General features: G+C 37.5%; 1 protein-coding gene across 7 annotated transcripts in view; it reads left to right on the forward strand.

Annotated features, from left to right (window-relative positions):
• Window positions 1–15,895, forward strand: part of LOC120537309 (fibroblast growth factor 13) — a 408,897-nt gene that overhangs the window by 347,377 nt on the left and 45,625 nt on the right. For all 7 annotated transcript variants that reach the window (XM_039766164.1, XM_039766163.1, XM_039766169.1 and 4 more), the window contains one exon: window positions 1,146–1,249. In XM_039766164.1, coding sequence (XP_039622098.1) covers window positions 1,146–1,249 — 104 coding nt within the window. The remainder of the gene's footprint in view (window positions 1–1,145; window positions 1,250–15,895) is intronic.

Consider the following 15,895-nt stretch of genomic DNA (forward strand, 5'->3'; position numbering starts at 1 on the left):
GAGGGGTAGATGAAGCAACAAATACATTACCATAGTATGGCGTATAAATGACCTATTGTTATTGTAAATCACTATAATGCTCTCTGCAGAATAATTAAATATGTTAAAAATCATGGCTGTGAATAAAAGGTCAAGGCCATTGGAGACAAAAATAAACCAAAAAAAACTCAACTCAAAAACCTTTGGCAATTAACTTGATGTACAGCAACTAATAGATCCTTTCAGTTTTTTAAATCAGCATCCACTGAACCCAAATAACCGCAGGTGTTGGCTGAGCACAATGGTTAGCTATGAGGGGTGGTTAAGGGCATGGTGCGATGCAGGGCATAGAAATGTCTGCCTAAAAGGGATCCTGTTATCACTCCTACTATTGTATCACACCATTATCATGGCTGCCAATATTGTCCACTGTCTCTATTAATGGCAATCATTCTTTATATCTCTCGTTGAAAGTAAATTTGATTTCCATTTTAAGATCAGCACTAATTAGATTTTTTTCTAGTATTGCATAAAGTATTTTATTTAAGCACAGTTCCACTTATGTCGATAGTTCTTGTTTGCTGTGATCTTTAGAGAGGAGAAAATAATCAATTCACATCAGCTCTCTATGCTGACACAGGCTTACAGGACCAGATCAAAACGAAGGGTTTGAATTTAATTGAACTGCTCAGTGTTTTTACTTAACTGCACCATGCAGTGCTGAGATGAAACACTTTCTTGACAAGAACAGTCAGCCTTAAATCTTACTAACATAACTAAAAGGAAACTGTATTTTTACTGTAAAACAACAACCTACAGTATGCAATCATAAATAGACTTTGACTGTGAATGACGTTTCAATTTAATGACAATATTTTGCATTGTAGAATCATTCCAACGACTGAAAAGATTAACTATTCACTTTTTTGTTTAATTTTGAAATTGACGTTAAATTATCTGTGGTTGTTTGTGTAGTGAAGGTGAAGCAAGGTCACCTTTGGAGTTGGCTGTGACTCTCAAGTAACTGTGGAGTTGGCTAACTAATGTTCTCTTCCAATTTTCTCTTATATTCCTGGTTAGAAACAGATCAGCTAAGATGAGGTAACTTAGTTACTGCTGTGTCTACTTGACCCTAACATCTTTTTTCTTTCTTTTTATTTGTTTAGCATTATTCAACCTCATCCCAGTGGGGCTTCGAGTGGTGGCTATCCAAGGTGTACAAACAAAACTGTACCTGGCTATGAACAGTGAAGGCTACCTGTACACATCGGTAAGTGGTTGTGTTTTTGATATTATCGGTGATAAATAAACAGACGTCTTTTAAGCGTTTTTCACTGTTTATCAAGCATATTCTGAATTGCACAATGTTTCTGAACAAAGTGCGATGTCTGTTTTAATTCCTTTAAGAATAAAGACATCACTCATAAGTTAAATTACTATTGGGTGAGTCAAATTATGCGTGTGGAGCTCTTTATGGTCGAAGATAACATAGAAAATTCAGGAGAAACCTTGTGGATTCTATGTTTGGATTTGTTGTCTGTCTTGGTGTATGTTTGGATTTGTTGTCTGTCTTGGTGTAGGTTTCCTCAATGTCTTTTCTCTGGTTTTCTCCTACATCCCCCAAGACGAGTACTTCAGATTAATTGAGGATTCTAAATTGGTCTGGTTGGAATGAGAGCTTGCCATGTCATAGACTAACAATTCATCTAGAGTTGCTTCTTATTCTGTATGTTATATAAGCTGCATAACCCTGTGAGTCTGTTATAGAAAAAAATATATGAAAAAAATTGTACACGTTTCTGGCAGCGTTTGTCTTTCCTGGTTTAGAATTCTTTTGGATTTAGGCATGAAAACTCCTGAATCTTTTAAATTAAGGATGTTTTTATCTGTCATGTTGTTTCTATATGTTTCACATGAGGCAAGTATAAAAACACTAGAGAGTTAAGTTTATGGATAAGGTGAAGTGTGCTAGAAAAATTTGTATATCCCACCATGTTAAGGAAATTAGGAAGTGTGTTTAACTTAATTGTGAGATGTAGAGGCAGTGTTGCCGGGTTCGTGGTTTTCTCGCTCAATTGGACTATTTTTGATCGTTGTCCACGGGGGAAAAAAATTAGCTTTCACAGGTTGTGTTATTTTGGCCTATTTTTCAACTGCCCTCCTCTGAATTTTTAGCATGTTTTTAATCCATCTGGCACCCCTTACACTGCTATTTGCACTTGTATATGTCCTTTGCCATTGTAAAATCTCTGATGGGGACACCCCAACCCTGTTGTGTGATGGTATACACCCATTCTATCACTCTAAAATATCTCTGAGGTGATTAACTAACTGTGTACCTAACTGTGTTGCTCTGACACCGGACCCCTCTTTCCGGTGTTTCATTTTGTCTACCTCAGGTATTGGGTTATTTTTTTTGGGTAAGCTTTCCTTGGGCAAGACATCCTTGAGCTATACATTTATTAAGGACTGGGTGACCCTGTGTAGAGGTTACCTTAGAGCTTTCATAAGGGGCAGTATTAAATACATTGTAGGCATCTAAAGGACCTTTACATTTTGCAAGAGTAGGAACACATTTGTATCTTCCACAATAGATAAAAGCAAAGATGGATGAGCCAAATGGAAAAATACATTAGCAGCATTTACTTTGGTTGGTTATCATTATACTATAGACTTATTTTTGTGGTGATTTATTTCTGATTGGAAGTACTTCCTGCCTAAAACAGCTGTTGTAAAATTCTTGTTCCTTTCAGGTAACTTTGCAATAGAGCCAATGCAACAGAGCAGCTCAGAGGAGTTGAAAAAAGATCTAAATCTGTATGTCAGAAATTGTGAACTGGCCTGGGAGTAAGGTTGATAAAGATGCTCTGCCAATCAGAATAAATTTACATTGGCCAAACACCGAGCAATGTTTCCATGGTGATGCTGTGAGAGCCAGGCAAATATGCCTGCCACTGCAGCACTGGGAATTATAAATACAGCACAGCTTAAAGTGTTTTGCAAGATTTCCCTTGATATTTATTTATTATTTTACCCTGAATGATCTCTATTTTCTATCATAGTATGCTCTTGAGAAAGGGACATCTTAATGGTAATTAAATTTCACAAAACTGTGTGAAGATTGTACAAGTAAGACACATATGTTAAGAAATCCTTTTAGCTGCCAGTGTGTTGGAGCCACATTGTTTTGTTTACTAGTGGTTTCTTGCAAAACAAGTTCTAATATCTTTACTAAATAATGTTAAAGAGATAAAAATGCTAAATATGTGACACAGTGGTTTGGACTTCTGTATCACAGCCCCAGATACTAGGGTTTAAATTCCAGCCTAGGCTCTGTCTGTGTGAAGTTTGCATGGATGTCATTCAGGTCATTTGGTTTATTCCAGCCTCTCAAAGATATGCAGTGTTTCGTTAATTGCTGACTCACTGAGTGAAGGTGATGGATGTGCCCTGTGATGGAGTGTCCAGGGCTGATTCCTGTCTTTTGCTTGATGATACTAGGATGCATTACATGTCCCTGTAGTCTGGTGGGTTTGGCAAATGAAAGAATGAGTGGATGAACTTCTGAAAAATGCATAGTAAAATTAGTTTCAGGGTGAGATCAGAAAGGAGGCAACAGAAAATGAGATAATGAAATAATAGTCAATGCAAATGGAATTGGTTTGAGATTTTTCCTGTTTAAAAAGTTATTGCAACTGTACCCTTTGAGAACATCAATAGATTCATTAATGCTCCTATGTAATCTTGGAGTGAAACTTCTCTATGTCACATCAGTCAGTTATTCTTTATATATTTTACTATTGACACCTGATGACATACAAGTAGAAAATAATTTTATTTCTGCAATGTTGCAATTACTACTGAATTTTGAATATTATCCATAGAATGGCTTTTGCAATAAACATGTTTAGTGTACTTCAGCTTTTTACAAATTTCATCACAAGTGAAAAGAAAATCATGCTCTCATTTTTTTGACAAACATGCTTGCTGTCTTTTTCCTAGGTATGCCTTAAATGACAGTACTGTTAAGTAAAGCAAATAAAGGTCACTGGGTTTAATTTTAAACAGTGGCTTAGTCTACAGAATATATAAGTTCTAGTGCTGAAATTGTTGTGATTAGATACAGGTTTTTTTTTTTCTTTTTTTGTATATACTTGACCATTTAAAATAATAAATACTTAAAAGGACACAGCACCTGAATTAGTTGGCTCCAGTCTAATAAAATGAGTGGATAGAATGGGGGAAGCTTGGTGTGCAGTTGTAACAGTGCTACCTTGCAACAAGGTAACTGGGATGCAAGTGCCACTTGCTTCCTTCATGGAGTTTGCATGTTCTCCCTGAATCCATGTGGGTTTCCTCCAGGTGCTCCGGTCTCCTCCCACAGTCCAAAGACATGATGGTTAAGTGAACTGATATTGATCAAATTGGCCTGTATATTTTCACCCTTTGATGGACTGGCACCCTGTCTAGATCTTGTTCCTGCCTTGTGCCCAGTGATTGCTTGAATAGGTTCCATCTCTCCCAGGACCCTGTCCTGGGTAAGCAGATTAAAAAGATGGATGTATGGATAAAATGGGCTCTTTTTGTAATCCTTATGTGACTAACCACACCCTGTTGCTCAATTTTAAAGGATATATTGTGGTATTTTTGAAGTCAATTATTTTTTTTTATTCATAGTGTACATTCAAAAAGCTGTGTTCTTAATTAATTATTTAAAAGTCACACACATATCTTATTTTGGCATGTTGTTGACAACTAACCAATTGTCAGCTTCAGTCTTCCTACCATTAGAGTTTACAATGATACAATCATTTTCCTTTTCCATTTACATGATGCATTTGCCATTGTATTGGCTCCAGCAGACCCCCGTGACCCTGTAGTTAGGATATAGCGGGTTGGATAATGGATGGATGGATGGATTTGCCATTGTTGGTTGCTGTGCGATATGATACCATTACATTTCATCAGGTTTTCCTTCTTTGCCACATGTCCATTAAAATTATTAGCAATGAGTTAGATTCCATTATATTTATTTGTCCTTATATATTCATCAAGAGTATTCCAGAAAACATCATTTTCATTGCAGCCGATTTGTAGCATGTATCATGATACCATGTAGAGTGTGTGATATCTCATGTTGATCTTTATTGATATCAGTCTTTCTGACATTGCATGCATGTCAATGGCAATGACATGGATTTGAGCTGAAATAACAGTCCCAACTCTATTTTGAGCCTTTTTCATCTAATAAAACATTTTGTGGCCTCCACTCAACTCTCTTGCTCTCATTCCTTTCTGTTTGATTTTTTTTTAAGCATGGGATTTTCACTTTGCTTTCTGTCAAGTGTTTTAGAAACTCCTCTGATTTTGCCAGTCATGGTTATAAGGGGCTGCAGTTTGCTGCCATTTGGACTAGCTTATTTGGCTGGCTACATCCATTTGTGGTAGCCTTTGCTCACTGGTTGTGACACCTACGCAAGGATTCCACATCACTTACTGGTGATAAACTAGCTTTCATGATCATAGGTTCTTATGGTAACAATATAAAAGTTTATCTATCAAAATGGTCGAGATATCAATCATTAGATGATCTGTGTCCAGCCTCACATTTGCAAGATATCACCGTCATTATTATTTTTTTTAACAGTAAATTGTATTATTGGTTAGCTGCAATTGACTATAATAATAATAATAATAATACATTTTATTTATATAGCGCCTTTCCCATGCTCTAGACACAAAAAATATGGAACGCTTCACGAATTTGCATGTCATATGTTGACTTCTCATGTTCTCCAGTGGAATTTTTATGTTTCCTTGTCTTCTTCCTAGGTTTGTTTCCAATGCCCCAAAGATATTCCTGTTACAGGGTGGCCGTATTTTCATTTTAATTTCACATCCTGGTTATGGAAATTTTCAAGCTACTTGAACTGGAAAGCAATAGGCAATCCTATGCTAAACAGTCTCAGACATATATTTTACTTCGTAGCATTTAACTCCAGTACTCCTGGCTTGCACTGTAGCTCCCATTATGCTGTCTGTTGTTTACATGGACTCTCCACCCACACTAGTTACTGTGAACAGATAAGTGAACACTATTCTTCCATCAGGAAAGAGGGTGCCAAGAATCTGTGATTAAAACAAAGTACTTCCAATTTGATTTTGTTGTAATAAACCTACCTCAGAAGCACATATTTTGACAGCAGAACCTTTCCTGCTAGTATGTAGATGTAATTGTTCAATTTTAGGGTTTTTGTTTCACAGTTCCTCTTGTGCCCTCTACACCAGGGGTCGCCAACTCCGGTCCTGGAGGACCACCGTGGCTGCAGATTTTTATTCCAACCCTTTTCTTAATGAGTGACCTGTTTTTGCTGCTATTTAACTTCTTTTGAACTAATTTTAATTGACTTGCTCTTGAAGACTCAGACCCCTTAATTGTTTCTTTTTTCTTAATTAGCAGCCAAACAATAATGAGATACAAAATCAGCCAAAACAACTGGTGTCCATCAAACAATATTTGAAAATAAAGAACGATAAAGGTCTCAGGAATTTTGATCTGCTCAGGTCCCCAAAACATTTTATCAGGGCTCTTAGAAAGAGAAAATCAGCAATTTCAGAAATTTCTGCTAATACACCACGAGAGCAGCAACAAGCCACAGAATTAAAGAACAGGTTTAATTAACGACAACAGTTGGCACCTCATTAAGCAGTTGGTTGGAATGAATTGATTGCAGTTTGATGCCCGGACCTAGTTGGTCATCTGTTGGCTCACTTACATCACATTTCATTTCTGTTTGGTGCCATTTAAGAAAAATAATCTAAGAAAACCAGAGGAATCATTAAGAAATTTAGGGGAACAAATCTTAAAAAAGCAATTCAATTAAAATGAATTCACAAGAAGTTAATTAGCAGCACAAACAGGACACTCGTTAAAAAAAAAGGGTTAGAATGAAAACCTGCAGCCATGGTGGTCCTCCAGGACGAGAGTTGGTGACCCCTGCCCTCGACCATCATTGGGAGACATTTTTCTTAATGTATACATTTTTTTTTTGTTTTAGAACACAGGATCAGTGGTAAATTAATGCTTACATTTATGAAAAAATAATTGTAACATTAAAAATGGAATTGAAAAAGGAATCTATACAAGCCCACAGTGACTATAGGATTTATTATAACAAATTTTATTACAGTTTAATTTTTACTTGTAGCTTCATTTCATTATAGGTCTTACTTTGTGTTTTCTTGCAAGTGTTTTCTTTCTGGAAGTTTAAGTACAGTACAGGTACTCTATATAACTCGTGACACTCTGCAATAATCTCACATTAGTCACCATTAAAATGGCTGCAATGGGATGTATTCTTCATATACTCAAACAATAAATAAAACTTCAGTATAGATCACAAAAGTACATTATTATTTTAATATTATTTTGAATCTATATTGCAGCTAATGTGCAAAGAAATGTGTCATTTTAAGTAAATTCTCTGCAGGGCTCATTACTGGCCATCTTGTTTGTTCATTGTAATTGAAACCATTTTTTTAACTACCCAGAGAGAGAGAGAGAGAGAGACAGAGAGTATAATGGGCACATCAAAGAGAATAAAAACATTTTGGTAAATAAAAAGTTATTGATCAGAGCTCAAGTTTACTAAGTATCATAGAAAAGGAAGCAGAAATTACAAGCTCATTCAGAATCCCCAGACTGTGCTCAGAACCTTGATAACAACAAGTGCAATTAACCAATTGCACTAAAATATACAAACAAATGAATTTTAAAAAAATGCAGTAAATACACTGCCACCCTTCATGAGTTGATTAACTTTCTTCCAGAAGTCGTCAAAGCTAGCATGAGTTAAACAGACTGGCTACTGTACATTAGAATATGCAAATGTGTTCCTTCACCTGAACAGTTAAAATATGTCTTAAAACACACGCTTTATATTAACATGTGGCCCAGACCTCCTGTTGTACTAATAACTGCACAGTGCGTTGGCCCACACTTCCATAATATTCCCTACATTAAAAACGGAAAATGCATTGGCATGTAATCAGGCCACAATTATGTATCTCAATGCTATTTCCATTATGATAATATTTCTTTTGATATATCTTAGGAGAAAAAAAAACAAAACTTCATCTAGAATGCTTAGCACCAAAAAGGTGTAAACTAAGGATTACATTTTTTTTTAACACAAGGCAAAAAAGAACAAGAGAGTTCTGTGACAATTTGCTTTTTCTTCTTTGCAAGCTGCTATCTACCTGTACATTGTGAAACTGACTGCACTAGTTTTGTCTTATGTTTCATTGCTTTATTCTAGCCATATAGAATTCACTTTTGTAATATAAATAATGCAATCTATACTGTACATATGGTCAGTCAATATTTTATTAAAGTACTGTATGTATGATTTATGAAAAAAAGTCTTTCACTGAAGTAAAGAGTAAATGGAAGTTTTTTATATTACTCTTTATGGAAAATTACAATGGGGTATTTTTTTTTTTAATATGGTGAAATGTGCAATACAGAAAGTGCCTAGTGAAGCCTTCACATTTTGTGAAACCTTTGATAAACTCTTTAAAATAAAGAAGTTTATTTACAGGGTCACATTTGTAAATAACAGCAATGTTTCCCTGCATGTTACAGTGGTGTGAAAACTATTTGCCCCTTCCTGATTTCTTATTCTTTTGCATGTTTGTCACACAAAATGTTTCTGATCATCAAACACATTTAACCATTAGTCAAATATAACACAAGTAAACACAAAATGCAGTTTTTAAATGATGGTTTTATTATTTAGGGAGAAAAAATCCAAACCTACATGGCCCTGTGTGAAAAAGTAATTGCCCCTTGTTAAAAATAACCTAACTGTGGTGTATCACACCTGAGTTCAATTTCCGTAGCCACCCCAGGCCTGATTACTGCCACACCTGTTTCAATCAAGAAATCACTTAAATAGGAGCTGCCTGACACAGAGAAGTAGACCAAAAGCACCTCAAAAGCTAGACATCATGCCAAGATCCAAAGAAATTCAGGAACAAATGAGAACAGAAGTAATTGAGATCTATCAGTCTGGTAAAGGTTATAAAGCCATTTCTAAAGCTTTGGGACTCCAGCGAACCACAGTGAGAGCCATTATCCACAAATGGCAAAAACATGGAACAGTGGTGAACCTTCCCAGGAGTGGCCGGCCGACCAAAATTACCCCAAGAGCACAGAGACGACTCATCCAGAGGTCACAAAGACCCCAGGACAACGTCTAAAGAACTGCAGGCCTCACTTGCCTCAATTAAGGTCAGTGTTCACGACTCCACCATAAGAAAGAGACTGGGCAAAACGGCCTGCATGGCAGATTTCCAAGACGCAAACCACTGTTAAGCAAAAGAACATTAGGGCTCGTCTCAATTTTGCTAGAAACATCTCAATGATTGCCAAGACTTTTGGGAAAATACCTTGTGGACTGATGAGACAAAAGTTGAACTTTTGGAAGGCAAATGTCCGTTACATCTGGCGTAAAAGGAACACAGCATTTCAGAAAAGAACATCATACCAACAGTAAAATATGGTGGTGGTAGTGTGATGGTCTGGGGTTGTTTTGCTGCTTCAGGACCTGGAAGGCTTGCTGTGATAGATGGAACCATGAATTCTACTGTCTACCAAAAAATCCTGAAGGAGAATGTCCGGCCATCTGTTCGTCAACTCAAGCTGAAGCGATCTTGGGTGCTGCAACAGGACAATGACCCAAAACACACCAGCAAATCCACCTCTGAATGGCTGAAGAAAAACAAAATGAAGACTTTGGAGTGGCCTAGTCAAAGTCCTGACCTGAATCCAATTGAGATGCTATGGCATGACCTTAAAAGGCGGTTCATGCTAGAAAACCCTCAAATAAAGCTGAATTACAACAATTCTGCAAAGATGAGTGGCCAAAATTCCTCCAGAGCACTGTAAAAGACTCATTGCAAGTTATCGCAAACGCTTGATTGCAGTTATTGCTGCTAAGGGTGGCCCAACCAGTTATTAGGTTCAGGGGCAATTACTTTTCACACAGGGCCATGTAGGTTTGGATTTTTTCTCCCTAAATAATAAAACCATCATTTAAAAACTGCATTTTGTGTTTACTTGTGTTATATTTGACTAATGGTTAAATGTGTTTGATGATCAGAAACATTTTGTGTGACAAACATGCAAAAGAATAAGAAATCAGGAAGGGGCAAATAGTTTTTCACACCACTGTATTTGCATGATTATACATGAGCTTCTGTAGTGATACCTGGTTTTAGAGAGTTTCGCCATCTGATTCTGTTAAATCAGAAACAAAAGAAAATGCAAAATATGTGCTGTATAAAGTTAGAAAAAAAAAGCAAAATATTCTGTCAAGACAGTCAGAATAACAGACATATTTGGATGTCATGTTTGATATTCTGTTTGTTACAGATATAATTTGCCATTTTTATATTTCATAATAAATATGTTCTATTTGATTGTCACTAAAAAAGAAAACCATGAATTAAGTCAATGTCCTGCCACAAAAGTATTTAGTTAACTACATCCTCTGCATGGAGAAATATGAAGGATCAATATTGTCCCTGCAAAATGCACTAGGGTAGTGAAAATTCAATGTGGTAAGTGGCAGCTACATACAGTATTTGAAACAGCTAATCAAGCAGTAGTCATGTTTAATGCAATAAACAGTATACAGGCTAGATTGTATCACTCCTATAGCCTTTTTTCATGTCCAACACTCACTCTGCCCATCTGACAATGTCTCTCTCTCAGGTCTACCAGACTTTTAATGTGAAAAACACTACTAGAAAATTCGAACTAACATTTGAGTAATGTGAGGGAAAGATGGGATAACAAACCACAGCATGTCACTCTGTAGAGCAAGGCTGGTCATATGCACCAAAGAAGATGACATCACTTTAAAGTATTTTTTTTTTAACTTTGTGATACGAAGTCCATAAATGGATGAAAGGTTGTATACAAAAATACAGAGTGCCATATCTAAAATAGGCAAATGTAAAATCAGTTTTCATATACAGGAATACAAACAAGAGCCAAATCACTAAGCAAAACTCAAAAATTCAATAACAAGGCTAAGAGTCAAAGAACACAAAAAAATCAGTAAACCAAGAAATACTGAAGATAGTGACCTTTGCAAATGTAAAAATTCAAATGCTCAAGCAGTGCAACTTTCAGAGATTCCCCTTTTTACGTCCCCTATCTCTCCATAATGTAACTTCTGCTTGATAAATGTTGGTATGTAATTGGGACAGATGGTAGGAACTACTGCTGTCAGAACCAACATCACTGGTTGATTATAATTCAAATCTAGATAAAAAGTTCTTATTGAAAACCAATACATTGTTCTTTTTTACCTCACACTTTGTGATACTCAAGGCACACTGTTCTGCAATACCGTATTTTGCATGTGTTTTGCACATCACTTCCTTACTTAGTTTGTATCATCATTTATAACACTGACAGATTTTTCTATCATCCTGCTATGCATTTTAGTTAACCAGTGTACGAACAAAACATTTTAAACCCTTCTCCTGTGTCTAGGAAGTATAGTTTAGTTCCTGATCCTGTTTCACTACACTCTTGAACATGAGAGCCATGATTTAATGTTGTAAAACCATTGAACATTCATCATAGGAAACAAAATCAATTTTCTTTTCATTAAAGATAACTGTTTGAAACAACTGCTGTTTTCCTGATTTTCCTTTTTTATTTCTAATGAGTAGAAAATGCTTAAAGATCATTAAAATGCAATATTTAGTACTTTCAGTAACTCCATTTCAAATGTGAATAGTCTCCCTGTGCCATAACTTATATAAAATACAGATGGGCACTGACTTCATGTCTTTTGAACCAGTAGAAAGGCACACAGCATAGTGGAGGACCGTAGGAGGTGGCGAGGGTGCAGGGACTAAAGTAACACATTCGTTTATTCTGTTTAAGTAATCGTGCGTTATTTTTATGGGTTTCAAATATGCATTAACAGGCAGTTGAAGTGTCTTGGTTCCACTTTACTCTTTAATCATGTCACTTTCCACACACAAACAATTGTTTTTAGTGGAGGAGCATCAGTTAACAAGTCACAAGTGCTCCATGTGACTCACCGCAAACAAAAAAGCAAAAATAATAAAAATAAAGAGTACAAAGACGCGTTAAATTCAGATGCACATGTAGTAGCACTTTGAACTTTTAGCCACTTATGCACGAGGTGTCCCGCAAGTGAGACCAAAAGGGAGCGCCATAAATTCAAACAACCCGTCCGGAGTGGTGAACGGGGCCTTCTCGCAGCTGGACTCCTATAAGGGCACTTGTCAGTAACCCTTCATGAGGTCTAGGGTGGAGATATGCTGTATGAAGCCTGCCCAAGCTTTTCCAACAGCTCGTCCACACATGGCATTAGGTATGCATCAGACTTGGAAATCTTATTCACACGACTAAAATCAATACAGAAACGAACTGTCTGGCTTTGAGACGAGTACAGTTGGACTCCACCATTTCCTTTTTGCTTGGCCAAATAACACCCAATTAGAGCATCAGTCACATTTCCTCATATATCACTTTCCTGGTTGACTCTGGTAGGCGATATGGGGACACCTGTATAATAACACCAGGCGAAGTGACAATCTTGTGTTCTGCAATCGTCGTCCAGCCAGGCACTGCTAAAAAGATGTCAGAGATCCCCTTGATCAGTGATAGAAATTCCACTTTCTGGGTGTCAGTAAAATCATCACCAATGGCGACCTCGGTCTGCGGCCGTAACCAGGACTGTGTGATGCTTGTGGCACTCCTTTAAAAGATTAATATGCAAAAATTGTACGGGTTTCTGTCCCCCGGGAACTTTATCATTCACTGGGGACATGCACTCTTCTATCACTGCTGTCCCTGCATTTGGCCCGAAATTAATGTGCATCAGACGGAATCAACACCAGCACGCGATCCCCCTTCTTAAACTCACGGAGTTTACTTGTCTTCTCATAATTATGTTTCAGTGCCTAATGCTCATGCTGCTGATTTTCCACCACAATAGAGAACAATCTGGCAATCTGTTCTTGCAGTGAAATGACATGGTCAACAAACTTCCCCCCCATGGGGTGTCTCGTGAGTCCTTGTCTGTTCTTCTCAAAAAATGTCCAACACCCTACACGATCAACAGCCAAATAATAGTTTGAAAGGGCTCAACCCAGCGGGACGCTTGAGGGGCCTCCTGGACAGCAAACAGGAAGAAAAGCACTACCGTATCCCAGGAGGTTGTATTTTAATGGGCCACCCACCGAATCATCTGCAGTCAAGCCATTTATCTGTGGATGATAAGCCGTGGAGTGTAGCTACTTAATTCTGAAACATTAACATAGGTGCTTCATGATTTGAGATCTAAAGTGTGTGCCCTGATCAGTCAAAATCTCGCGAAGGATACCAATATGCGTGAACAATTCCGAGAGTGCTTTTACAATAATCCAGGCATCCACCCGTTGCAGCACAACTACTTCTGGGTATCTTGTGGCGTAATCGATTAACACAAGCATATACTGAAAGCCACTTTTACTCTTGGAATGTGGGCCAACAATATCTAATCCCACTCTCTCAAAGGGGAATCTAAAATAGGCATTGGTACAATGGCGGGTCTGTGTGCGGAAACTATTTGACAGTTGGGATAGAATTGCTCCACATACTGGCCCATATTCACCTGATAAAAGTGTTTTGAAATGCGTTCCCTCGTCTTTTCCGCGCCGAGGTGGCCTCCCAAAATGTGTCAGCAATTTGTAGAACCTTCTCCCTATGACCACTTGGCATGACCAACTGTTCAAAACGCACATCATCCAAGCAATTAGAAATCACCTGGTATAGGAAACCAACCTTAATTAAGAAATATGTTGCTTTAAAGTTTGGGTCCTCTCTCTCTCCAGATAGTAAGAGTCAGTTGAGACCTAGACTTGTTTGAATGTGAAATCCAAGGTGTTATCGCCTCATTACAGGCGAGCAAACTCTGTCTGAATGGCAGCCTCTGCTTCCTCCGTGTTCGATTCAGCATCGCACTCACCTCCCACTGCTACTTTGCTTTTGTCTGGGTCTGTATTGAGTGTCCAGTTTTGGGAGGCCATTGATGTAAGCAACAACTTGGAAAAAATCTGCCAGCTGTCCAGGGTACTCACTTGAGGATTCGTCCCCTATCTTGCTGGACAACTCCAGTTCAATTTCAAACCCATCTCCTTGACTGACAGTGTCTGCGGCAAGCCCTTCTCTATCCATTATGGGGGGAGGTGTCCTGCAGATGGCCAAAACCCGTGGGAAGAAGGTATTCCTTTTTCCTATTAAGAGTGACCAGGGTAATGTATCTGAAATGGCAGCGCAAATCTTAAAGTTCTTCCCTTTAAATTTCAGAGAGAGTAATATAGTCTCATACGTTTTAATGTCCCCATGGATGCAGCAGATGTGCACTTGCTCTGTGGTCTTAAGGGGTTTGTCGGATTAGATAGATAGATAGATAGATAGATAGATAGATAGATAGATAGATAGATAGATAGATAGATAGATAGATAGATAGATACTAAGTCACAACGGACTATGCAGAGGTCACTACCAGAGTCCAACAGTGCCGTGGCTTCCTGTCTGGCCAATGTAATAGACACCTTAAAATTGCCCTCCTTTTAACATCTTGAGGGAAACTTGCAAGCGGCATACCTGGGTCAAAGTGATGGTAATGTTTGCACAGGTGGTAGGTGGCACTCCCGAGCCAGATGTCTCGGTTGATCACAGTGAAAGCAGCTGCGCTCAGTCCACACTAAAGAATTTATAAACCTCACTATATAAATAAATACAGAACCTACTAAATGAATAAATTAACAAACCCAGTATTTTTTAGCATTCCTGTCCTCCTTTCTCTGGTGCAACCAGTTATTTAAATAGTCATGAAAATCTTTAATGATGTTCACTTATGTCCAAATGAAGTCTTAGATATGAAGTCAGATTCAATACACTTAACCACTTAACACTGGGAAGTCCCACAGAGGAGTAATACACTCATAATAGTAGTCCTAGGATATAAGAAATGTTCAAATATGATCATCTTCTAAAGAGCAATTCTAAAGTGCTATTTCTTAATCACATAGCTACTAAACTGAGGAGAGCACAGCAACTTCCAGTACTAAGCATCCAGGCGAAGAAAGTCACTAGTCAGAGAGAACATCAAGCAGCAGATGGCAACTCTAAAGGAATTACACAGCTAAAATAAGAGAAACTGTGTACATGGCAATTGTCCAGATACTTAATATTTGTGGACTTCATGGGAGAGTGGCCGTGTTAAATCTATTGTTTCTAATAGCTAAATTAACATCTTGCATTTAGTTTTTTCAGAAGGAACATGATGCATTTCTAAAGAAAGGGAACAGTTTTAACTCCAGAACAAAATGCAAAGTAAATCTTGGTTACTGTAACATAATGCTATTGGAATGCTTCTCTGTGTCAGAGCCCTGAAGATTTGTACAGATTACGGGCAAATGTGTGCAGTTAAGAATGGGGTGATTTTTAAGGAGAACCCACTGCAGGCTTACAAAAATTCATGGTTGGGAAGCAATTGCTTCGAGTTAGTCGCTAACTGAAATATTTACTCATAGCTACATTAAAGTGGATCGAAAACAAAAAAAGTCATAATGCACTGTATAGAGCCTAGTGTTAATCCACTTGAAGATGCGTGATATTATAAGTTTAAAATTGCTGTTAACTAAAATACAGCATCCAGCTTGAGGTAGTTAGAGCTATTTAGCCACAAAATAATACAAGCTGTTAAAGACTTCTCCTAAATGAGCTATTGTAACAGTAACGTATGAACATGTTTATAAACACTGTAATCAATGCTTATTACTAGAAGTGCACTTCTGGTTCAAAGATTTGTGGTCG

This window comes from Polypterus senegalus, chromosome 10 (assembly GCF_016835505.1).
Source record: "Polypterus senegalus isolate Bchr_013 chromosome 10, ASM1683550v1, whole genome shotgun sequence".
NCBI classification, from domain to species: Eukaryota; Metazoa; Chordata; class Cladistia; order Polypteriformes; family Polypteridae; genus Polypterus; species Polypterus senegalus.